At 48.1% G+C, this 26,515-nt stretch overlaps 1 protein-coding gene across 1 annotated transcript in view; it reads left to right on the forward strand.

The window, feature by feature from the left end:
* LOC119445361 (neprilysin-4) overlaps positions 1–26,515 on the forward strand; it is a 191,880-nt gene that overhangs the window by 94,512 nt on the left and 70,853 nt on the right. Inside the window, exon 7 of the mRNA XM_037709669.2 lies at positions 23,228–23,279. Coding sequence (XP_037565597.1) covers positions 23,228–23,279 — 52 coding nt within the window. The remainder of the gene's footprint in view (positions 1–23,227; positions 23,280–26,515) is intronic.

The raw sequence follows: 26,515 nt of genomic DNA on the forward strand, positions 1-26,515 counted from the left end.
AATCCGTATGCTACTCTATGCAACGACGGCGGCGAACACAGCCGGAGGTCGTCGAAAATCTGATCTGCGGGTCAAGCTCGTTGGCTTTTATACATGAGTCATCGAAGGTTCCAGAGTAATCGCGGGTGCCCGCGTGTCTTCCAGAAAGTACTACACAATTCGCGTCGCGCATACATGCAATCAAATTACACAAGGTTCGGTGACAACAGACAGCGGATAGAACCATCGATAACGTTCGAGAAATTTCTGATACATGCAGGCGCGTCCTGCGCTGAGCGATAACATTTGTTAGGCGCTGAAATGTGGTCACCCGAGAAAGATAAACAAGTACACGTGTCAATATTCTTCAAGTCTGAGGCTCCACCGTTTCAGGCGTCCTGAAGGGTCCTTTAAATTCGCTAGTCAGCACAACGCGTGATGGTCGCTTACGATTTTGAAAGGCGTGCCGTATAGATAAGGGCTGAATTTTGCGTTAGCCAAAATTATGGAAAGGCATTCCATTTTGGTCGCAGAATAATTGATTTCCGCTTTCGAAAGCGTCCGGCTAGCATAAGCTATGTACCGGTCAAGTCCATCTTTTCTCTGAATAAGGACAGCGCTAAGCCTATGCTGCTTGCGTAGATGTGGATTTTGGTATTGGTGTCTTCGTCGAAGTTTCCAAGTAACGATGGCAACTGCAGGCGTCGTTTGAGTTTTTACAGTGAAGCTGTTAAGGGCTAGGTTCCAGGAGATCGCGTCCGTGTACACCCGAAGTAGGCAACAATCTCGTGGCGTCTCGTTTTCTGGCGTCTCGTTCACTTGGTATATACCAAAATTGGCATAGAAGGCTACGAATGTATGACTAATACCCCTGTCGCACGGCACATGTAATGTCACAAAAGAGCTCTTAATCAAAGCACGCGTCGCACGTCACGCAAGCCAGCGAAAGAACACGCCGCCCCACGGCATCTTCAACCGAGGGGGAGAGCGCATATGCCTCAAACAGCCGACGCGACAAACGGCGCCTAGACGTCTAGAAGAGTATCGACGAAGCGACGGTAACCAGAGAGAGAGAGCACACGCACGCGCCGAGACACCTTCTCACCCGGCGAGTCGAGAGAGATAACTACAACGTGAGCGTGCGCCAACAGCATGAGTCATCGCCCCCCCCCCCCCTCGACAACACTCCGACGGCGGCGGTCGAAGGTACGAGAAAAGAATAGAAGCTTCCCCGGCTTTGGCCATGCTACCGGATCACGACTCCGATAGGAAAGTTCGAGAACGCCTGTGGAAGCTATATAACCGCCGTGCGGGAATCGTCAGGGAGTTCAGTCCGCAGCGGTGAAGTGATGTAACGTGAAGACCGAGCGTCTGCGGAAGAAGGGGATTCCCCGGCAAGCTAGTCGACGAGTTCATCGAGCCGGAAGAAGTTCCCTCTTCGAGATTTGCCCCGAGCTACGCCGAGATCGTCTGACTCCAGGACCAGCACGGTGAATACGATTGGACACTTAGTGTTCCTATTCATTTTGTAATTTACGTGTTGGACTCTTAGTGCTTGTCGTGAATTATTTTCTTGTGCTTGTTAATGCCCATCTGATTTGTATTGTGTTGTGTGTAGCCTAAGTGCAAGTGTGTGTGTAACTGCCTTGTGTGAATAATATATTTTGTTGTGTTTCGACAACTCTGGGCTCTGACTCGGTCTTTAGACAGCAACCGGCGTTCGCTGGCGCACCAGAGGGCCCATTCTTAATTGCCCTTGCTTTCGTGGGATTATTTTCGGAAGCTGTTAAGTCGGCTTTGGAATTTGGTCCGGCGCCTGCGCCTCGTTCACGGGGTCTGTGACAAATGTCATTTGCAGTAAATGGTATTCATATCGAATGTCATTGCGGTCTTGCGTTCCCAGTCTACACGGTTAAACAAAATGGCATTCGCAACTGATGACGTTGTTTATCGGCAGGATGCTATGATAACGAAACCTTACAAATCGTGCTTCCTGTTTACATGTTTTCACTATATTGTTAGCAATACAATGGGTAAGCATTGGAACGTTATTTGAAAATAGATTACATTTCATTTTAACTTATCGATTTCGTAATTTTTTGTCATGCCCCTGTCGTCGAGATTACACAAGACGCGCGTGCATGACTTCGGGAAACTCATTAAATGGGCGAATGCCATTAGCTGTGAATGTCATTCACTATGCCCGTATAGAAGCAAGAAAAATGGCATTGACAAGTAATCTCATTCGCTGCGAATGACTTTACATGTGCCGCGTGACAGAGGCATAACATGACTAATAGGTCATGACATCAAAAATGTCACAGTTTCGCCCTAAGGGCGAAGCAATGAATGCGATAGCAATACAGCAATGTCATACGAAGTAAGGTGAGCGGCTTTGGTAGCAATATGAATTGTAGTAAACATGAGCTGATTAAGTAAGCAGGTGTGATGCGGCGTAAGTAGACCGTCATGAAGAGAGACTCGATGACCACGAGAAGGCGCGTGTGAAACGGTGGTGTTGATGAGAAGTACTTCCGGTGGGCAGCGCGTGCGAAGGGACACACCTGTAGCGCTGCACTGCCGATCTGGGCAGCATTGCATGTGTAGCGTGCGTTGGAAAATGTGGCCCGACTATTACTAACTGAATGAACAAGCGTGGTGTGAGCGCGCACAAACAAACATGAATAGATCACACTGAATGACTGCAGACGACTGTCAAAACGCTGGCAGCAAGCGCATACGCCGCAGCGGGCGAGGTACGTGCGGTCTATCGCTTCAACGGAAACTGAGCGGCGAATGCACTGCGCATACAAAGGTCAGAGCCGTGTGGAGATAAGGGACGGTGCGGGCGAGCGACGAGCGCGGTTGTTGGCCGAGTAGAAGTGCGCCCCCCCCCCCCCCCCCCGCTCCCTCCGGCGCTGGATTCCCGCTTCCTTGCTTGCCCGTGGGAGATTGAGTGCGTTCGCTCTCCGTGATAGCGCGCGTCCCCGCACGCTTCCGCTCTGGCATACGGCGCGCGGCGAAGATTTTATCTATACGGAACCTCACGGCGACGGCAGAAATCCGGTTGAAGTGTCCATATAATTGCTATCGCAATAATAACATCACATGTTCGTCAGTTACATCACGATTAACGATAATAAAATCACGTGTGGCGCATACCTGCATTGAATGTGCGGGTATGAACCAGGGATATCCGCGTATGAGCCAGGGACAAGAAAGAAAGGAAGGAAGGAAAGAAATAAGGAAACAGAGAAGGAAGGGAAGAAAGAAATCACGTGTGGCTCATACCTGCATTGGATATGTGGGTATGAGCCGCCGATAGCAGGAGCGGGAGAGATCTCGTCGGCGTCGCGGGTGGACTTGGCGCAGCAAACGCACTACTTAGCCATCGCGCTGGGCGAAAACAACACGCCTGTGCTCTTGCTCTTTGACGAGCATGTCGAAGACGCTCAATATAGTCAGTAATGATAATATATAAATTCACTATAGCAACACGCACTACAGCAGACCCACCATAGTCACAGCTTCGCTGGCTTCCATGTTCACTTTAGTGGAGCGGCTCTGAATTTTTAACAGTGGAGCTGTTTAGGCCGACCGCCAGTCCGTGTGTCGCGAACAAAACTTTGCTGAGCGATGACGTCAACTGCCTTGCCTAGCGGCAAGGCAGTTGCCTCCGGCCGCCGGGCGTGCCCCCCTGGCCTTCTCCGCCCTTATATGTCTCCTTTTATTTTCATATGTCATTCTCTTCTCTTCCTTCTTCCTTACATCATCTTTTTAATTTATTTTCCCTTCTCCTTTTTTCCTTTTTTGCATTTATTCTTTCAATCCTGCCCAGTTACCCTCTTCTCGGGGCAATTCAATACTCTTGTGCTCTCTTCCCCTTTTTTCTCTCATGCACTCCATTTCCTGCCACTACACCGCACTCTATGTAATCATATCTTTCGGCACCCTTTCCTTTTTTTCTTGGCCGCCGAGTACTTCCGTAGCCAGGGGTTACCAACGGGTGTCGCTTATTATGGTGGGAGCGCATGCTTGTGGCGCCTCGGGTTTGCTAGCACGTTCAGGTTATCGGATAACAACTATGGATACCAACACCCCTATTAAATTTCTACAGGCGAACCTAGCTCATTCCAGACAACCCACCCTGCTTCTGTCAGATTTTATTACACAACATCAAATTGATTTCATCATTATTTCCGAACCTTTTACACGCGGTAACTCCCTCCCCCACCTGCCTCATACGCATATTACGTACGCTTCTCCGGTTAACCCCGCCTGGCTCTGTTGGCAACCAAAAATACCTACGACGTGTTTTTAGTACACGCTCACTCCCTATATGTTGTCGTCACCTGTGCCGCCCCTTCAGTTTCGTTTACGGTGGTTGCTGTTTATGCCCCTCCGCACGAACCTCTCGAACCGCTATTCGACGAGCTGCAACTCCACCTGTCCAGGATCACCATGCCTTTTGTTATTATGGCAGGTGACTTTAACGCAAAACACCACCTCTGGGGTCCTGCGGATGGCGATACCCGAGGCGCACAGCTCGCGCAATTCACTGCGGCAAACAATCTCCTCGTTTTAAATGACCCCCGCTCGCCACCCACCTTTCAGTCTCACCTCGCGGAAAGCTGGATAGATGTTTCGTTCGCTTCCGTGCCTCTGGCCTCTTGCGGCTATAGCTGGGCGGTGGCGGACGTTGAAACACTCTCCGACCACAAATTCATTCTATTTTCCTTCTTCGGCCAACTCAAACCTAAAACTAAACGTTTGACCAAGTCAGGTACTTCGGCACTCCTACAAACACTCGTCAATTTGCCCTGGTTTACCATGGTGCAGGGAGCGACTTTGCGGTCACCAGAGGCGGTCGACTTGGTTTTAGCCAAGTTTTACGCCATCTTCGACCGCCTCTGTCGTGCGCATTCTCGTTGGGTGCGACCACGCCAACAGTCGACTAATTCGTGGTGGACCCCCGAGCTCACTGTCGAACGAAAACGTGTCCGTGCCCTCCGCCGGCGCTATCAGCGAACCACAGACCCTTCACTCCGACAAACATTTAAAGACAGTTACTATGCCGCTCATGGCAACTACAAAATGAACATTGATCGGGCCAAGACATCTGCTTCGAAATCTCTCTGTTCTGAACTTTCTAAACGTAACCTATTCGGCCTCCCCTTTCGTATCTCTTTCGGCAAACCTCCTAACAACAGTCAGCTTCCCTCACTCCCCTTACCTAACGGACAGTATACGTCCAGTGTACTGGACTCCGCCCGTTTATTGCTTTCTGCACAAATTTCTGCGGACTCTACCTCGACGGACGACGCACATCATGATCGCGTGCGCAGTTTGGTAAACACGCCATTTCGGGACCTTCCTTTCACGATTGGTGAGATTGAGCATGCGCTGCACTTAGGGAATTTAAACGCCGCACCTGGTCTTGATGGGCTCACTCTTCCCATGCTCAAAACGCTCTTCCGCTATCACCCGTCCTTTTTTCTCTATCTCTTCAACCAGTGTTTCCAGTTATCACATTTCCCCTCCTATTGGCGTAAAGGTCGAATTATTTTCATCGCGAAACCCAACCGCCCTCCTGCCTCTCCCTCCTCCTACCGACCTATCGTTATGAATTCGCTTTTTGGCAAAATTTTGGAACGGTTAATCAATTCTCGCCTATATATTTTCCTCCACTCCCACAACCCTCTTCACAAAAATCAATTTGGCTTTACGCATGGGAAGAGTGCGCCCATCGCTTTGTACCACCTTAGGAGCACCCTAGCGGCCTTCAAAGCTAAAAAATTGCACGCCCTTTTGATTGCTCTCGACTTCAAGGGCGCCTTTGACAGCGTCTGGCACCCTGCGGTGTTACACTTTTTGCGGTCCCATAACTGCCCGGCTAATCTCTATCACCTGCTGAAATCTTTCCTTACCGACCGCAGAGTGATCTTCCGTTCACGCGCAGGTGAAGTGTCCGCCGCTCCAACATTGGGCAGCCCCCAGGGGTCACCCATAAGTCCACTGTTGTGGAACATCATTATTTATGGCTTATTAGACCTCCCCTTCCCTGCTGACGTGTTTGCACAGGCATATGCTGATGACACGGTTGTGGTGGTTTCGGCACCCAACCGCTTAGAGTTGGAGGCGAAATATTCCATCGCGCTCGGACTGATCTCCGCTTGGGCGCACCGCGCCAAAGTGGTCATCAGTGCCGAGAAGTCTCACTTCCTCTACTTCTCACATAGTCATTCATCTTCATTTGGTCGCATCCGCCAACCCATTGTTCGCGTGAACGGACAACCACTGAAGTCTCGGACTTCCATAAAAATTCTCGGAGTGGTTTTCGACACGCACCTCACTTTTAATGATCATTTGAATTATCTTCGGAATAAATCAGATCTTCTTTCCTCCCGTCTCCTCCTCTTTCTCCGCATGCACTACTCGATGTCGCCATCTGCTCTCCGCCTTCTTTATAATCAGGTTCTGCTTCCGTCTCTTACATATGCATCCCCCGTTTGGTGGCCGCCATTTCCTACTTCACAGTTTAAGACAAAACTTCTATCTATTCAGCGCACCCTGCTATTAACACTCACCGGCGCATTCCGCACAACTAGAACGTCATCACTACAAGTCCTGGCAAATACTTTACCACTCCCAATAGAATTAGCTCGTTTAAATGCTCAATTCTCACTCTTTACACTCAAAGCCATTACCTCCTATGGCCCTACCACCTACTACCCGCAGCATATCCAATTCCCTCTTAATCCCTGGGACATTCACCCCAGCCGGAAACACCGCTTCCTTTTTCGTCGCCTCCACATTGATGAGGTGCCCACTGTCACATCCCTCCCAGTCTACCATCTTTACACGGATGGATCGTTCACGCCACGTTCCTCTGGTTCGGCTTTTCTCCTTCTTAACGCTCACAGACGGCTTACCAAAGTTGGCAGATACAAAATCATTGGCGCCACAAGTTCTTATTTAACGGAAACGATTGCACTTCTGGAAGCTCTCGCATACATCCGCTCTCTGTCAAACAATACTCTGGTTCATATATACTCTGACTGTTTATCGTTATTGACCGCATTATCATCTCTCACTACCACTAATCCGCATGTCTTTCACATCAAACAACACCTGTTATCAATTGGTGCGCTCCGTCCCGTCGCTCTCTTTCACGTCCCCGCGCATTGTGGAGTTGAAGGAAACGAATTGGCCGACCTCTTTGCGAATTCTGCCGCTTCGCGGGGTCTGTCCCGGTTCGTCCTCGCCTCTCCGACCACCATCAAATCTCAAATGCGCACTTCCTCCTACGCACAGTGGAACGTGGCGTGGACGCGTGACAACACGGACACGGAACTTTTCGGTGGATTCCCAACATAAACAATATACCGGTCTTTTTCTCACCTCCAAAACCACTTGCACACTTCATTACCGCACATGGTAGGATGCCTTTTTACTATTTCCGCTTCAACCTCTCCCCTCATAGCAATTGTGCGTGTGGGTTGCCATGCACCGACGTGCAACACTTTTTTAATGAATGTCCTCTTACCCATCATCTCGCCCGCCTGTTAAAGGACAACTCTCAAACGAGAATAACAACTAATCATTATAATGCTTTGCTCAATAATAGGCGGAAGAGAGCATTACTCATTCAATTGTACCACCTCATAGCCTCATTCACATTCCCGGCAACTGCGTAATTTAACCATGTTCAAGCGCGTGCCCCCCCCCCCCCTTTTTTTTTTTACTCACTTTAAGCTTTCGTTTCCTGCTGTCCTTTGTTATGCCAACAAAGGTGGAGCTTGCCTCCGGGGACAGTTGGGACGGAATGTCTGGTCCATACCATCATCATCATCACTCTCTCTCACCTTTTTTTGTTGTTCATGACTCCTTCTTTGAGCCTAAAAGTCATCCCTGAACTAGCCTTCCAGGCCGTCCGTCATTGGTGTCATTGGGTCCTGCTCGATGTCACGGGCCCGGACTGGCGGTACTGCTGATGCCTCCTGGACGCCTTCTTCATGCACGCCAACTGTGATATCTGGACCATTGCTGCTGGTGTTTGCTCTAATTTTTTTTTCTTTTCTTTTCTTTCCTTATTCTTTCCTTTCTCTTTCTTTCTTTTTTCTTTCCCTTGCTGTTCGATCTGTCGTTCCTTTCTCTATCTAGTTCTATATTTCTTTTTCCCCTTTTCTTACTCTATGTATGTATGTCTGTGAACTACGTGTGTGTTTCAAATAAACAGCTGAGACGTGACATGCCATGCCATGGCAGACACTTAGCTTCCACCTTGTGACAGGATCTGGCCGAATATCTTCTCTGCTTTTGGGTCGGCTCACCCTCGGCATTCTTTAAATTTTTTTTCCTATTGGCTTTTCCTTAAATTACTTTTTGGGTTATACCCTTATTCATTTTTGTTTGATTGGTTTAAGCCTGCGATACGTTTGTGGTGCGGGCTACCCTCATTTTCATTTAGGTTGTTTTCACTGTTCCGAGGGACCCAAAAACAAGCCTTGCCTAGCAACCATCTTGGGGAGCGGCGCGTGCTTCGCCTCCTCTCCGTGCCGAGCACATGTTGCCTTGACATGGGACGTTAAGCAGAGGGAAGGAGAGCATGCGTGCGGCGTCCGCTATGCTCGGGAGAGAGAAAGAGCAAATGAGAGAGAGAGAAAGAAATTGTAGCAGCACCAACGAGGTAACGCACAGAGCTGCTGCCGACGCCGTCCGCGTTTCCCCGTTTCCCCGCGTGCGCGCCAAATGAGCGCGGTGTCCGTGAGACTGCAGCAGGCGGCCCTTTCGGCGGCTCGGCAGGTTTCGACCAGCCACGCGCCGGCAAGTGTGGAAGCGCAGCTTGACCGTGACGTCACCGGGGAGATAAAGCTCGGAGCCACCGCAACGGCGGCAGTACTCTCGTTGACTCTGTGGCGAGTACATGTAGCCTTAATATAGGACGACCAAAGAAGATCCGGACACCCGAAGAAGAAGCCGCTCATCTTGAAGGGCGTCGCAAGCCAGAACCTACGCGTCGGCGGCGAGCCGATTCGGAATACCGTGCCTAGCAGCACTTAGCATTTCCTAGCAAATCTTAGCAAGCCTAGTTAAACCTGGAAGAAGCTAGGTCGATCAACAGATCCGCTGTATACTCCAGCTTTGCAGCACTTTTGCAAGCTGTCCACCATTTTTTTAAATGCTCTGACCTGCGGCATTTTCCACTTCAACATGACGTCAAATTTCGTTAGATGGGTGAATGACACGACGATGCGCTAAAAGTCCTTCGCAAAGCACCTGTAGTAGGTATAGGTCAAGAAATCTGCGCACTGTCTTCTTGGCAGTGGGCTGCCGGAACTTTGCGACGACAGCTATCTTCTGCGGGTCGGGGCCCACTCCAGACTTCCTGATGACGTGGGCCGCTCTTCGTACGCAAAGCGGCACGTTTCCTCTTTCAGGGTATGTCCAGATCACTTGTTGATTGTCGTTTGTATTGTTTAAGGCGCCTCAATTGTAGCATTACTTAAACCGGGGAAGTGCCCTAACGAGCTTTCCTCCTATAGACCGATCGCCTTAGCCAGTTGCGTCGGCAAAGTAATGGAAAGAATGGTTTTGTCAAGGATGGAGTGGTTCCTAGAGAGCAATAATTGCTTTCCTGATTTTATGAATGGATTCAGAAGAAGCCGTTCTTCGATCGACGGTGTTATCGACTTGGTCTCCACTGTTGAACAGGAAAGAAGTCGCCGCCGGTTAGTTGGAGCTGTTTTCCTGGATATTAAGGGTGCATACGACAATGTTCTCCATTATGCAATCCTTGATGCACTGGAAGATTTAGCCGTCGGTGGTCGGCTATATGCATGGATAGTCAGCTATCTCAGTGGCCGCACCGTGTACATGTCGACAAGTGATGGCGACACCGGCCAGTACGATATCCACCGAGGTGTTCCACAAGGGGGAGTTCTCAGTCCAACTCTCTTCAATATTACACTGATTGGCCTTGCATCTGAACTTCCTAACACGGTAAAGATTAGCGCATATGCGGACGACATATGCATATGGGCATCTGGAGCTACCCGTCCCCAAATGCGTGCTAGACTCCAACGTGCAGTGACAATCACAGCTAAATATTTGCGGCGTCAAGGCCTTCAGCTCTCAACAGCAAAATGTTCCGTGATTGCATTCACGCGAAAACGAATGACCAGGTATCCCATAATTGTTAATGGAACAGCGATACCTGCAGTAACACACCACAAATTCCTTGGCGCAGTCATAGACCGGGGATTATCTTGGTCAAGACACGTCGCTGCAATGAAGTCAAAGCTGAGGAGTTTCGTTCACGTCCTTCGCGTCGTTGCAGGAACAAGATGGCGCCCTTCGGAGTCATCGCTACTTCAACTGTACCAAGCGCTATTCATAGGATATATACGGTACAGCATGCCAGCGCTCTCAAGCATGGGACTTAGTTGTGTGCGCACACTGGAGAGCATTCAAGCTCAAGCATCGCGCACATGTTTGGGCCTCCCACGATGCACGTCAACCAATGGAACTATAGCGGAAGCTCGTGCTTGCCCGATTGCTGTATACTTGATCTGCGAGCCTCTTCGACTGCACCTCCGCGTGTTGACCCGACACAAACACCATCCTTTGTCATCGCTCCCTGTCATACAGCCAGTTTGCAGCTTTTCAAGGATTCTATTGCGTCATCATAATATTGTACCGTCAAGATTTTCTCCCGACTGTATTCCGATAACACCCCCATGGGTTCTGCCTAAACCGTTTGTTGCTCTGCAGATTCCCGGCATTACAAAAAAGACGTCCATTGCATCCATTGGCCTTAAGCAGCTTACTCTGTGTCACCTTTATGCAAAGTACGGTGATACCATACACGTGTTTACGGATGCCTCTGTCACACCATATGCCTCCACTGCAGCCTTCGTCATTCCACATATGATCGTCGCACGGCAGTTTAAACTAGACCATAGGACAACATCAACTGCCGCAGAACTTGCTGCTATCCGGGAGGCACTTCGATTTCTCTCCAAGGATTTCTCTCCTCGCGCATGGACGATATTCTGTGATTCCAAACCAGCTCTTCAAACCATTGACTGTGTTCTCAGGCGGGGCCCGTATTATTCAATTGCTATAGAAATCGCAGAGCTTCTCGACCTTGCAAATAGAAATCGCCATTTTATCACCTTTTAATGGATACCTTCGCACTGTGGTGTGATAGGGAACGAGCAGGCAGACGCTGAAGCGAAAGCTGCTTCAAATAATGCGACTGAAGTACGCCTTCCATTCTCACGGACAGACACAAATGCCCTACTTCGTTGCGTAATACGCAATTGTACGTTGCAGCACTGGACCCAACCAGATCATCAACACAAGCGAGTGCATAAATAGGGCACAGAAATGACATACCGCATTCCTCACAAGCTCAAAAGAAGCCAATCAAGCATCGTGCACCGGATACGCCTTGGTGTCGCATTCACGAATCGTTACAGACATATGATTGGTTGCAGTGGCATTAGCCCTAATTGTGAATACTGCCAGGTACCAGAAACACTTGACCATATATTTTGCGTTTGTCCCGCGTACGCGCAAGAACGACAGAAACTGGTCTCTTCAATTGTAGAAGTCCATGAGAGGCCCCTATCAGACGAGTTTCTTTTAGGTCCTTGGCCCAATGCAAACAGCGCAGCCCTGATAACCAGTGTCGCTTTAGTCTTTCTACAAGCCACTGGGCTAGACGCACGGCTTTAGAGATGCCACAACGTTGTAAAATTGTACATACACACCTCCTCCTCTTATCATTATCATCCATCAGCCCTTTTCCTCCCCGTCCTTTCTCCCCAGTGTAGAGTAGCAGGCCAGAGCAAGTTACAGCTCAGGCCGACCTTTCTGCCTTTCTGTAAATAAATTTCTCTCTCTCTCTTTCTAAGGCGTCTCAAGTGCTCATCGGAACTTGCGGAAAAAACGTCGACGTCATCCAAATAGACGACGCAGGTCTGCCAAATGAAGCCGGCAAACGCATTGTGCACCACGCGCTGGAACTTCGCAGGTACTGAGCCAAGTTCGAATGGCATTACTTTGAAGTCGAAGAGGCCGTCCGGCGTGATATACGCGGTCTTCTCGCGATCCCTCTCGTCGACTTCAATTTGCCAGAATTGGTCTTGACATCCATAGACGAAAACATTGAGCGCAGCTTGCACTTCATCAATACTTCTTTTTGGGCGAGTTGGTACATCTTGAAACTTTGGGTAACAGCGCAAACAGACGACCACGACCGCAGCGCCTGTGTGTCCGTGTCTCCCTTCTTGTGGTCGTCTGTTTGCGCTGTTACCCAAAGTTGCAGCTTGCACTAATGGTGCAAGACTGGAGCAAACAACGGAGCTTGTGATCGACCAAGCTACAGCCAGGGTCGCAATCCCGACGACGCTGGATACTCAAACGCAGACTATCGCGTTCTCGTTCTCGCAACTCGGGATCTTCGACTCGACGACGCCTGCAGCCGATTTGGGCTGCAGCTTCGGCACGGTATTCCGGATCGGCTCGCCACCGACGCGCAGATTCTCGCTTGGCAGCACGACGCGCTTCAAGACGAGGCCTGGCGAAGCATTGACATGTCTAGGCGAAGCGAGGCACATGTGGATGCTAGGCGACGCGAGGTGACGTCATGGCTAGACGGAGCAGGTGCGCGATCGTAGCAGCTTGGCGCAGCGAGGCACAGCTGTTCCAAATGGTTGCTAGGCGACGCTCGGTGACGTCATCGCCAGGCGCACTTTCTGGTCTACGCTATACTATACGGCCAACCTGCGGCTTAAACAGCTCCGCTGTTAAAATACTTTGCATTGCAGAGCCGGTAAAGTGCATCGTCTATCCGAGGAAAGGGTATCCGTGCTTCTTTATCACTTCGCTCATGCGACGATAATCCAACCAAGAAATCCGCCCCCACTCCACCCTGTGAAAGTACAGCGAAGCTGGTGTAGACTTTTGACAAGCACCACCAACCCAACTGATGCTACAACGACGTTACATAAGCGCCGATGTAGGTCGCGCGCGCACGCACGTGTCTGGAAGTTCAGCATACGTCCTCATTCTTCTAGGCGTAAAGTACTACTTAAACTCAAGCTGCAGGCATGATTGCTTCGGATTTTTATTCTAATATACGAGAAAGCATATATCTGTTATGCCGAAACTGAAAGACAAAGCCCTTTTCCAGCTGCCACTTTTTGGGTGAGCACTCCACGAAAAAAAGTGGCAGTTTCGCCCGTGAGGCGAAGCATCGATTCCAATAGCAAATTAGTAGAAAGCTACACGAAGTAACGATAGTAGTTTTATCGGCTGTATAAAGTTTTAATCGCTTACTAACCAAATAAACAAGCACGGTGTCACGCGCGCACATGTAAACATGAACACATCTCGCTCGATAACCGCAGAAAGTCGTGAAAACGCTGGAGTGAGAAAGAGCGACAGCGGCAGCGAGCAAATTGACCTTCGCGCTGGCTCTCGCTTCAACGCGAACTAAACGTTGAAAGCACAGCGCATACGAAGCTACCCGCACTCGGCGCAAGCACTTTGTACCCATCGCTGATCGCTTTGAAGATGAGGCAGCTCCGTGAGCAACAGCCGCAAGAGCAGAACCACGGTGTCCGTGAGCAGAACGCCCCCCCACCGTTCCATCACCGCCTCCCCGTGTCTCGCACGCGAGCTTCCGGCCGCCTTCCTCTCTCGCGTGCGCGAGATTAAGCTGCGGTTGCCATCTCACCTTCGGACGCTTCCACTCGCACACACAGCGTACGGCGCGCGGCGACGGCGACCACAGCGACGGTGACGACGACGGCGACGGCAAAAATGCGCTTGGATATTACTGCTATCGCAATACAATTCCGACCAACCAGAGACGAACAGCTTCGCTGTGAAACAGAGTTCGCTACTAAGACCACAGGAGACGCCCATCGACCATTCGACGGTTGTCTGATTTCGTCGCGCAGTATTTTGTCGACTTGTTGCTATATGGCCTCTCGCTGACTTGTCGAAACCCAGTAGCTGCTTGGACGGATTGGTTGAGTGGATTCTTTGGTTATTATGTGATGCTCGGCATTTGGTGTTTGTCTAATACATGACGACGAAAAGCAGTCCTGGGGTTGCTTGAAGAGACCATTGAGCTGTTCTTGCTTATGCCTGGGAGACTCGCACTAATATCGAAAACTCGCAATAATATCCGTAACACGGATCATTATTGTATGTTCGGCGGAATCCGAGAGGTCCAACGCATCGCTGGCATCCGTAACTTCTTTCACGTATGCGATCCGAGTACCCTTGTTCTGGTGTTTCTATTGCTGGCAGAAGTTCGGCACTATTACTAGTGCTTGTATTCGGTGAAATTACGGGATTCCCCTTGTGACGTCGCTTTCTCGCCCGAGCCGGAGGTATTGGTTTGTTTATTTGGTGATTGGTATTGGAGATTTATTTGGTGGTTTTACTTTATAGTCATTGTTACAATGCAATAACACTATTTGAGCAGAAATATACGTGACCTATTGACACACTTCCGCTCTGATTGTTTGGTTTGTTTCAGTTCACCGTTACGTTGCAGTGACGGTGAACAACCACAGTGGTACGACGCAAGTCACGAAACTAACGGTGAACCTGTACCCTGCAAGACGAGTAGCATTCAGCACATTGATAACAGCGAGCTCACTACTAGAAAGCTGATCGGCAAATCAAGCGCGTCCACTTTTACACATGACTCGTCGAAGTAAATCACTGGTGCCAGCGCGCCCTCCAGAAATACTACGCAATTCGTATCCCGCATACAATATGATTACACAAGGTTCGGTGACAACAGACCACGGATAACGTTCAAGAAACTTGCAATACAGAAAGGCGCGTCTCGCGCTGAGTAATAACATAGTGACAGAGATTGGCTCGAAAACCCAAGAATTAATTTTACAGCAGAGCTACTTTCCAGCGGATCGCTGGGTGCGTATATAGGCCGAGTGCGTAGACCAAAAACACCGTAGCCTCGATACAAGCCAAAATCGTATTGCCGGTGTGGCCCAGCTGCGTTTAATAGCCAATGGGTGTGTCTCTTTGGCTAGTGACGTCGCGCACTGCACAGACACGTTGCAAGGTCGATTCACATAGGTCGCGAAGCTTCGGACGAAAAGCGGTTCAGAACGAATTGTCACCGACATGAGCAAGGGTGGTTATGGGAGCAGCGGTTGAAGCGCGACTATGTTTGGGGGGAACAAACATTGGGAAAGAAAAAAGCGTTTTATAAATAAAGAGAGGCAGTTAGATTCATTCAACGAAATTAAAGTTCCTGATCAATTTTATATACGGATGGCGAGGCAATTGTGTTTTACGTGATCATTATCAATAAATACCTTTTTTCAGCACCCACCGTAAGAGCGGCCACCGATAGCGGCGGGTGTTGCCGCTATCACTTGCAATGCAATGCACCTTTGAAGTGTGCAGAAAGGCGCGCTCGTAAAGTTAACCTGTTACAATACGCCCCCCTCACATGTTGTGTTGTTTTGCTTGCCGACGTTTGTCTGAATTTGGTGACGCGGGTAGTTTCATTGTTTCTTAACCTATTCAGTCAAAAGCAGTAAGTTGCCACCGCCAAATAATTGTTTAATTTAGTTGTTTTCGTGCGACAGCGCTGGCCGGGGGGCTTGGCGGGCTTGGCGTGCGACGAAAGGACTTGCAGTCTACGCCCAAAGCGTTCATCGGCCTCCAAAGAAAGTATGTTCTATGCAGGGATGCGATTTCGACACCCGTAGGCTGACTTTTTCCTGCATCGCTTTCGGCGCTGAAAGCTCTCAACGCCCATCAAGTTGTATGGCGGGGCATTTGAATATACAGCTGTAGTGGCAGGCCTCCGAAAACAAATTTCGCGCCTTTGAGACAAAATAACGTCACTTCTGTTTTTAACGGATATGACGTCACATTATTTTTTATTCCGCCGGAAGTTTTCCCTCCTCACACAGATGGCGCTAAGACCCATGAACCGCCTAGGGTGCCTCGATGCCCAGCGCCGCCGTCCAGGGTGGAGACAACCCCGCTGGCGCCGCCATATTGAGTCACACGAGCTGAGACTCAGCTACGCTTGCGTTCATAAATAGTGTTACTCGCGGCGCACTTCCAAGTGCTTTGCCTTGATGAGGATTTTTTTATCGGTATCGCATCTGCACATCTTCATAACCAATAGCCGTTAACTCGTCGAAGGTCCAAGACGTAAATGTATGGCGCCGGGAACATGCCCCAAGTTGCCTAATTCAATTTACATTTAACATGCCGTGTGTATGTTTGAAATACGCACAATTTTTTTTTGCGCTTCGATGCTTGGTATATAAGGTTTGCGACCCCCTGTGTGTGGAAGTTTTTCTTTTTCGCTGTTGTATTTTGGTTTACACGTCACGCCTCCTTTACCGTAGCCAGCCACTCGCGCACGGCGGTTAGTTTCCCTTGCGTTGCGCGTGCTCTTCGCGTTCGTTGCAATTATTTGACGATATCTACGCGCAATTTTGCTTTTTTTTGCCCACAAAACTGTGTGCTGACAGGACTAAGCTGGTGTAAAAATAACGGCGATGTGAAAATAAGGTTTAGTTGGTGCTGTAGCGAAACATGTAACGTAACTTGTCTGTGTCAATCTTGCGTAGTACACACAAGAAACCAAACGATGCACAAAATACATTTACTTATAATGTCTAGTACAATCAATCATGAAAGAGATATGTACATGAAAAATTATATGTACTGTGTGGCGCCTGAAGGTTATGTTGAAAGACGAGATAAAAAAAATTCGCAAGGTAGGCTCGACACACAATTCGGGATAGTGAGAGTTTTTTTTTTTTTAATTTATTCATTACATGGGCGGGGCGGGGTTCAAGTAAGTACATCAACCTTATTACACACAATATAAATCGAAAACAAGAATGCAAACAAGAAAACGCTACCGCGGGTAATATTAATCAAGATATCCAGCCAGATATCCAGCCAGAATACATACATCAGCTACCATCGAATACGTCGCATCAGCCAAACACATCGATGGCGAGTACAGAACATTTCATAAATAACCATTAGAACACTGATAACTACATTGAAAAAATAAACAACACTGCATACATATCACGTACAAAAACCGTAAATGAAACTAAGACAGTCAAATACAGATTAGCAATGTTTTTCACTTCGAAAATATAGTCCATGATGATGTAGGGCTGTTGACTTTAACAGACGGCGCCCATCCTGTCGATTTCCCTCGTACTGGTCCTCTTCAAAGTGTTTCTAAGTACAAGTAAAACAACAAAAGTGATTATTGATATGAAAAGTTGCCTTGTAAATACAGCTAGTGAACCCATTACAGTGCTTAAAAATAAGTTTTCGCAGAAGTAATGCTGTATTACCTCGCTTCACACGTTTCGAAAAAATGCACAGGCTACAACAGACACCATGCCAGAAAGCGCCGAAATATTTTGGTCCCATGATGCCCCTTAACTCTACTACACCTGGGCATACCGTGCACAGGCATTTAAAGACCGTCACAGTACCCACTACGATCGGGAATGAGCAGGAATGACCATCGGCTTACGAGCACCACGCTACAAATATATTCGTCTAAAAAATCAGCTATATAAAGTAACAACCTGAGATCCGCAAGATATCTGCTGAGAATAGAGAAAATCACAATGCTTCGCTTGCCACGTACACAACAGCCGCTCTCCCCAGAAGAAGCACTGCGTTCTTTAGTCCCAAATAACCAGTAGCGAAAAAAGAAACTGAGGGGAAAAAGAAGAAACAAGAGACACGATGTGTGCTTCCCGTGAAAAAGTAAAATAGGTGGTTTACATGACGATTTGTAGCTAATGTAAGGCTATTTCGCGGCGAAGCATTTTCGTCAGTTCTTAAAATAAGGGTACTACTCGCATAGACTGCGCTGATCAAAACGGCAAAAGCCTATGCGACGCGCGCTCGCAAACCATAGGCTACTCAGCATCGGTGCAGTGCTTAGTTCGTGAGCGAACGTAGGTACGTGAGCGAGGATCAGAGAATACTTTCTTATTTATGAAAAACACGATGCGATAGTCTTAACTTTCTTGACACTTACCTCGCAAATGTAGGAGCTATCCGTTGCCTTCCAGTGATACCGCTTTACTTGGGCTTCCCATCTCTTCCCTCGCTCTGGGTCCCGGGGGAAGCGTAAACAACGCAGCCCTTTACGCGTCGATCCGGCGCACTTGGGAACACAACAGCTCGTCAAGTCGACTCGATGCGCTTGACAAGCTTGTCATTCATGCGGCTGAACACTGTCCAGCAAGTAGAAGCGTCAGCGAAGTATCCGCGCGCACTGTGTCTCGAACTAAGCACCGGCACCAAGCACTCGCAACCGCTCGCTGTGACTCAAGAAGGCGTCGTAGCGAGAAAGCGGCGGCGCGGGGGCGGTCAAAGGATGGCCCCACCCTGAACGGCGGCGCTGACACCGAGGCACCCTATGAACCGCCGATGAACCGCCATGTTTTGAACGTATGGGCTTCTATGAAAGCTTCGCTGCCAGGTATATCTGCCTTGCACGTTGTCTCAGTTGCGTTCCAGCCGTGTAATGGGTAGGCTGCATATGGTGCGGAACAGCATTCCTGCGAAAAACGACGGCGTGTGCCGAAGCGCGAATGGGCTTCGGGGGCTGCTAACGCCTCCCGCCGCCTTCGTGCCCATTACCACTCAAGCATCGTTACAGAACCCATGGCCGTCCACCATAGCGGCCACGATGCTATAGTCACCTTAGTGACAAAATAATAAAGACCGCAGAAAATGACGATTCACGTGGTATGTCTTTATTTAAATCAATATAGTTTATCACCCTATATTGACCTCCGCTGGTCATCAACCTTCACAGAGTGGAATGGCACTGTTTTTTTTAAAGCCACGCATTAAAGCTTAGCGTAAAATAAAAAAAAGAAACTGCTACATGAGTCATCGTCATTATTATTAAATTAAATTCTGGGGTTTTAAGCGTCAGAAATACGATCTGATTATGAGGCGCGCCGCAGTCGGATTAATTTTGACCACCTACGGTTCTTTCACGTGCACTGGATGCACGGTACACCGGCGTTTTTGCACTTGGCCCGCATGGAAGCGCTGCCGCCGCGGCTGGAGTTCGATCCTGCGACCTGGTGCATAGCAGCACAACGCCAAATCCAGCCATCATAATCATCAGCAGCAGCAGCCTATTTTCATGTCCACCGCAGGACAAAGGCATCTCCCAGCGATCTCCAATTACCCCTATGTTGTGCTAAGCGATTCCAGCCAACCTACACCCGAATTTCCAATTTTTTAGCCGTCCTCGACTGCGCTTCCCTTCCCTTGGAAGCCATTCTGTAACTCTAGTCCACCGGTCATCTACGTACCCTACGCATTACATGGCCTGCCCACCTCCATGTTTTCCTCTTAATGTCGACTGGAGTATCGGCTATCCCCGTTTGCTCTCCGATCCATACCGCTCTCTTCCTGCCTCTTAACGTTACGCCTAATATTTTATTGCGATTATATGGAAACTCCAAGCGCATTTCTGCCGTCATCGTCACCGTCGCCTTGACGTACCGTATAAAATCCAAACACGATAACATCGTTGCCGCGCGCCATACGCTCTATGTGCGACTGAAAGCTTGCGAGGGTCAGTCGAAGATCACGGCTCAATCTCGCGCGCGCGAGGGAGGAAGGCGGGGTTGAAGCGCCCGTCTTCTTTGGTGCGCGAGGCACGGGGTGGAGGCGAGGGAGATGGGGGTTCTACTTCAGCGGCTGGTGCTTACGGCGCGGCCACGCGGGCGCCGTATCTTGAAAGCGATCTGGACAAAGTGCGCGCCCCCGCAGGCCTCATATACAAAGCGATCTGCGATGTGGACAGAGTGCATGCGCTGAGGGCTGGTAACTTCGTATGCGCAGTGCTGTCGACGTTTATTACGCGTTAAAAAGAGACAGCACGAAAGTTATAGGACCGATAAAATTATTATCCATAATTCGTACAGCTGTCGCAATCGATGCTTCTCCTTTCGGGCGGAACTGCGACTTTTGTTCGTTCCTTGGAGCTTTACGTGGTCCGGAACTTTCTCTCGAGCTTTTTTGTTAACCTCCATGTTGCTGCCCCATATGTTAGAATGCAATGTTTGTATGCTCTTCAAGAATATCAGTAAGCGCCCTGACATAATTTGGTGATGCCTGCCGTATGCACGCCCATCCATTTTTATTCCTCTGTAAATTGCCTTCTCATGATCAGGGTCCGCTGTTGGGAACTGACCTACATAAATGTAACCTGCACCGATTCTAGAGGCTGACTGCTGATTATGAATTCTGGGTCTTTTTCCAAGCTATTAAGCATTACCTTTGCACTCGGTATATTAAAGGGGCCCTGAACCACTTTTTGTCGAAGTGGAGACAGACTTTTGAGGTGAAAAAAAAAGCTATTTCAGAAATACTTTGCCGCAAAAAGTACTTCAATGCGTTCAGCAGAAGCGGAGTTATTGGCAATCAAACACAGCCTCCGCAGTGCTCCCCCTTCCTTCTTCAATGCCTTGCCCTGCTAAGGCTATGAAGGAGTGGGGCTGGGCCAAAACGCTCCGCCTTCAAAACGTCATGTGGCGCGCAGTTCAAATTTCCCATTTTGGTGCCTACGCCGCGCTAAATGTAAGCCAAACGCGGTGGTCCTCAGAGAGTTGCAGTGCGCTTAGCCAGTGGACTCGTGGCGGCCCCCCACGGTGTAACCGACCGCAGCGACGAATAGCAGCCGCGTATTGGAATGTGCTTCATTGCGCAATAAAGCACACAGAAGAGAAAGAGGATCGCCTCCTGCCTCGTGAAGACAAAACGGTGACCAAGTGATCCGCTACCGATTGCCATTTTTCCTAAATAGATTGCATTTTTTCTCGTTTTTGCTTTTCTGAGAGAGGTAATGCTCTTTGAATCGAGGGCGTTTGAGAGAAAGGTAACTTCGCGCTCCTCTTGCGAGCTCCACGCACCGCGTACGACAGCAAAACTTGGCTGAGATGTTCACAACAGCTTATGCTACCCGCGGACTGTGTTATTTCACCAAGCCAGAGGGGTTGTTGAGATATTCACCATTGATCCTTATTCCTAATCCTTCCCAGTCTAATAGTTGGAATGCTTCTAAGCATGCAGCGAAGAACATTAAAGATAGAATGTCTCCTTGCCTCCTTTCTTGATCGCTATTTTTCCAGTTTTCTTGTGGAGAATTAGGGTAGCTACGGAACCCTTGTAGATATCTGCCAAAGTATATCACGTATGCTTCCTGTACTGCTTGATTACGCAATGCCTCCATGACTGCTGGTATCCCTACTTCAAATGCATTTTCATAAACTATGAAAGTGATATGGCGTGGTTGGTTGTATTCCAAGCCAAAGTTTATTGGACAACACTACACAAAGATACAGTTGTCCGGAATATGCAAAAGGCACTAAATATGCTTGACGGGATCTGTACACCCTAAAGAAAAAATTCACTTTGGCAAACTGATGGTAGCAGCATTTATACAATCAGTACATAGCCCAAAGCATGTACATCATATCAGAGAAACAAAAACGAGAAAAAAATCCTATCTATTTAGGAAAAATGGCAATTGGTAGCGGATCACTTGGTTACCGTTTTGTCTTCGCGAGGCAGGCCATAATTCTTGGTTACGCGTATCGTATGGCATATTACGTTTAGCGAGACAACCCAATCTCTCAAGATGGTTTCCCACCTTCTTTAGTAAATTGTAAAAGTCGTGCACAATCTTGACTCCATGAGAGGCAAAAAGAGGCTCAGTGTGGTCTTCGAATCTTGAGTTATGGCACGCAGTGCATTTTTTTTCTGCAACAGAAAAAGTGTCATTATGTTAGACTGGGTTGTTGTAGCCCCCACCAGGTGACAGTACGTAATGTGTGAAATAAAAATGAGTCGTATATGTGCAAGGTAATATTCTGAGGAAGAAAGAAGCGTAATTAACTACGCCCGCAAGACGAGCGAGTTTAGTCGCGACCATATCGATATGAATATTTCACGCTAAGCGTTGCTCAAATATATCTCCACGGCTTTCTTTAACTAATGGAGCAACATCCAGGCAAGGATTGCCAAATTTTAAAGCGCACGAAATGTTTACCTGAGGATTCCTGTACCTGAAAAGCACTGCCTTGGTTTGGGTAGAATTAATAGACAGTTTGCTTTGCTCCTAGCGTTTAATTTACTGAGAACAAGGTTCGCTCTGTGCACTAAATATTCCGCGTCTGTCGAGGTGAGTAATAAATTACAAGCCCACTTGTTAAGTCAATATCTGTTATATCATTTATATAAAAGGTAAACGATATTAGCACTAGAAAGCTTTCTTGGGGTACATCTGATGTGACTACCAGATTGCCTGAAGCTTCTTTATTTATCGCAACCCTTTGGCGGCTGAACAGTTATATTGATTAAATTTATAAAGACACCACTGAAACTATATAATTGTAGCTTCTTTAACAAGGTCTCATAATGTTTCCGCAGATTTATCAATTGACGACACGATGTGATCCACTGTAGAATTCGTGAATTCAGTCTGTTCGCTTGGTTGATTAAAGATGGATGCAAGTGTCGCCCTCGTTCTATTAAAAATTACCTCGGTGAATACATTGTACGATATTGAGAGCAAGCTAACAGGCATGCAACTTTTCAGTTTTCTAACGTCTCCCTTTTTAAGGATTAGTATAACTGTGGAATTCTTCCAGCTCTCTGGTACACTGGAGTTGTCGTGAGGCGTTAAGTATAATAAGGGCAACAAGCTTTTTTTTTTCTCTTTGATGAGTAGACTGCCAAAACACTGAATGACAGGCTACAAGCAAATTTCACTGGTTTTCATGTTGGGTTCTACCGCAAAACCGAAAATAAACCATGCATTTTGTTTCCGCATTGTTTCGGAAACTTTTGTCGTTGGCTCACTTCTGTCAATTTGCTAACGGGCTGTTGTTAAATTTTCGGTTGGTTGACAATATTTGAAAATACTGAGTTGTTTTTTTTTCGAAAACTAATACGAATAATTAATGGGCAGGGTGCGATTCGTATTCTAAACCTCGAATATTCGCCCTCCCCTAGTTGTGACTACGGGTGGGCGGCAGTAACAAAAATCAGAAGGTGTTGATTTTTCAGATTGCTTGCTGTGCGATCCCGCTAACGTGCTTCCCGTTGTTTTCTAAATGAATTGTGTCAAGTATTTCCTTTGTTTTTTTTTTTTTAGAGCTGCCCTTGAGCCTCTTCCACGAGCCGTTCTTCTACAACGATGACACTCTGTAAGTCGACGAGGGCTGCCACTACTAAGGAATTTTATAGCACTCTTGCTCATTTTGTCTGCATTGCTGGCGGGTGGATACAGAGTTTTGTTATAGCTGGCCAAGGTTACTTGGAAGTTAATTTCGAAGCGGGAATGGCTGACCTTTTTTGAAAAGCGCTACAATTAATGATCACAACGAGCAGAAGGGCACGCAAGACTTCAGCGTAATCAACGTCACTACGCTTCAGTACCGAGGCTGTTGAAGTCTAGCTGCGTATGCTGTTCTGGCCAAGCGTATTTTTGATGCTAGCTGAAATATACCAACCTTGGAACGCACCAACTATGCCAATTTTCTCTTTCACTTAGGATGACCGTGTCTGCTCTAACTAACCTGTTTAAAAACATCCCACAAAGACTTTGATTAAAGGTGAAAGCCTTATATGTCTCATGAGTCAGTCGACCTTGAGCAAGAACGCGTCCACGACACGAACGGTACAAAAAGGCTACCAATCTACTCCCATAGGTCGAACCCACAACGTTAATGAAGGCGAAGTTAATTACAGTTAATTAAGGCACTCGAACCCACGACCATGGGTGGGAGTCGAACCCTCGACCTTTGGAATTAAGAGGGATGTACATTAAGCGAAGTACATTAAGCTAATTAAGGCGAGTGAATAAGGGAATTAAGAGGATGCGGAAGCTTAAGAGGGTTGACTAAGCGAAGTATACTAAGCTAATTAAGGGGGATCTGTACGTCATGTGACCGTCTTCAATGCATCGGCACCTGGGCTTTCGCCTTCAAGTCGTCTTTGGGACGACATAAGAAACCCTGCGAATTTTTTTCTTAAGTCGTGTCAAGCTTTCGTCCTGTTTTGTGTTCTTCAGTTGTGTTCAAAAGGGTGTTTATTTGAGCTAGTTGGTTCATTCTTAGATGATTGTAGTAGTAGAATATTGTGCAACACAGACACAGAAAGGAACGAACAGACCTGGACGTGGCAGCACTGTCAAATGATTTCTTTATTGAAATTCCTGCGCTTTTTATTTCATCGTCAAATCTTGTCCTTTTATCCTCCTGGGGCTCTTCGCAAAAAGCTACTTCTTTTCTTGTCAAGCCGCGGACAGTGTGCTTGCACATTGCACTCTTGTTTGACTATTACCGCCGTCATATGTGGTAAAACCCCCGTGCCTCGAGCGCGCGAGATTGAGCCACGATCGCCGGCTCACCCTCGCGACGTTTCACTCGCGGCGAGCGGCGGCGATGGTATCGTGTTTGGACTTTATACGGAACATCACGGCGACGGCGGCGACGGCAGAAAGGCGCTTGGAGTGTCCATATAATTGCTATGGCAATAAAAATACATACGGGCACTGCAAACAAAATAAAACAATCACCGTATTATTAATTACCAGGAAACATATACCTCGAATACAGCGGTGTCACCTACACGACCTGCACGAGGTTCACATGTCGAGTGTCTGACAGAAGATGAGCACGCTGCTTCTGACAGTCGGGCGTCTCCGAATGCGCCTCCGGATTTGTCTCTTGAAGCAGCGACGCCCGACACATCACAGCGAACACAAAAGTCGCGAAGCGTTGCACACTTGATGCCGCGCAGTCACTGTGTACTCAAGGCGCTAGAGCGACGTGTTGACATGTTGAAGCATGTCAACGGCGAACTTACTGAACCGTGTTTTAGTATGTTCACCCGAGTGTCATGTCTGGACGAGCATGCGAAGATGAAGCTGGCGAAGCGGCGACATCACGGCTTCTTCCTATCTCGGTCGTCCTTCCGAACACTGCTGACCGATGTGCAGCAGCGCGCTAGGTAGTTACGGTGCGATCCTTTCCTTTGTCGATCTCTCGGTTGGCCTGCCTTGTACTTAATGCTCCAGAAATGCGATGAAAGCGAGAAGGGTGCCGTATCACAGTTACGATGTTTGCTGAGCTGCCGAGGCCGTATACGCTACGCCTAAAATATGCCTCCCAAAAAACGCCATTATAATGTCTAGTGTGCGGATCAAAATAAGGAGGTCTGCAGCGGTGTTGGAAGTAATTCGTATCGGCTTGCCTTGCGCTAGCATCTGCACGGATAGAGCGAGAGGCAAAGACGGCCCACGTCTCTGGGCTCGGCGGTCGTGGGTGGGGCTAAATGGGCAGTGGCGTTTCATTTTGACCTTGGTCTGTGACCTGCTTCACAAATAACTTTGATAGTATCTATGTATCTATCTAGCCGCCTACATCTTTTTGCTCTCATGGTCGTTTCGTTAACTTGGCATGTACCAAAATTGGCATCTATGACAATGACGAATATGACGAATATAAATGATATATCATGACATGCGTGTCATGTAGGTCATGAAACAGCCGCCTACGTCTTGGTGCTCTCATGGTCGTTTCGTTAACTTGGTAGGTACCAAAATTGGCATAGTATGACAGGAGTGTATGACGAACATAAGTGATGGGTCACGACATAAATGTCTTCACATGCGTGTTCTGTAGGCCATGACAATGACCTAGCGAAAAAGATTAACACTCCAAAACTACTGAAATGGGTTCGGACGTGGGTAGTAAGTGAAAGGAACACTAAATTAAAGGATGCTGGTAGAAGTCATAGTCATGAGAATGACTCAGCAAAAATGACAATGGCTCAGCGAAAAAAGATTAACAGTCAAAAATCAATAGAATGGGTTCGGATGTGGTACTAAGGGAAGGAAAAGGCTATAGGTTGATGGCCGAAGTCATAGTCATGGCTATGACTAAGGCTTTCGCCTTAAGGTCTCTTAAGGTCTCTTAGGCGTAGCTAAAATTAAAGGTACTCCTGAGGATTCATGACATGAATGTCATGACATGCTTGTCATGTAGGTCATTAAACAGCCGCCTACGTCTTTGTGCTCTCATGGTCATTTCGTTAACTCGGTAGGCTCCTCGCTCACTGCTTCGTATTACATCGATTCCCACAGGGCGTGTGATCTGCCGGCTTTTTTTTAACGGAATTGTTTTATGCCGCTGTCCACGGTCAACTTCCTGTAACGGATGTGCCGTGCACGGAAAACGCGTAAAATATGAATTCTTGACAGGCATGGTGCCGCCATCTAGCAGCGCTAAAGAAAAGTCCTGCATCACGACACTAACGAGCGCCGACATGGAGCGATTCGGTAGTGTGGTACCCTGCTGTAGGCAGCTTCAACATGCATCAGCAGTGCTTACACGCCGCCAACTGCTTCGCTTGCGTTGGCACCAACCAACAAAACTGC

Source organism: Dermacentor silvarum, chromosome 3 (genome assembly GCF_013339745.2).
Source record: "Dermacentor silvarum isolate Dsil-2018 chromosome 3, BIME_Dsil_1.4, whole genome shotgun sequence".
NCBI classification, from domain to species: Eukaryota; Metazoa; Arthropoda; class Arachnida; order Ixodida; family Ixodidae; genus Dermacentor; species Dermacentor silvarum.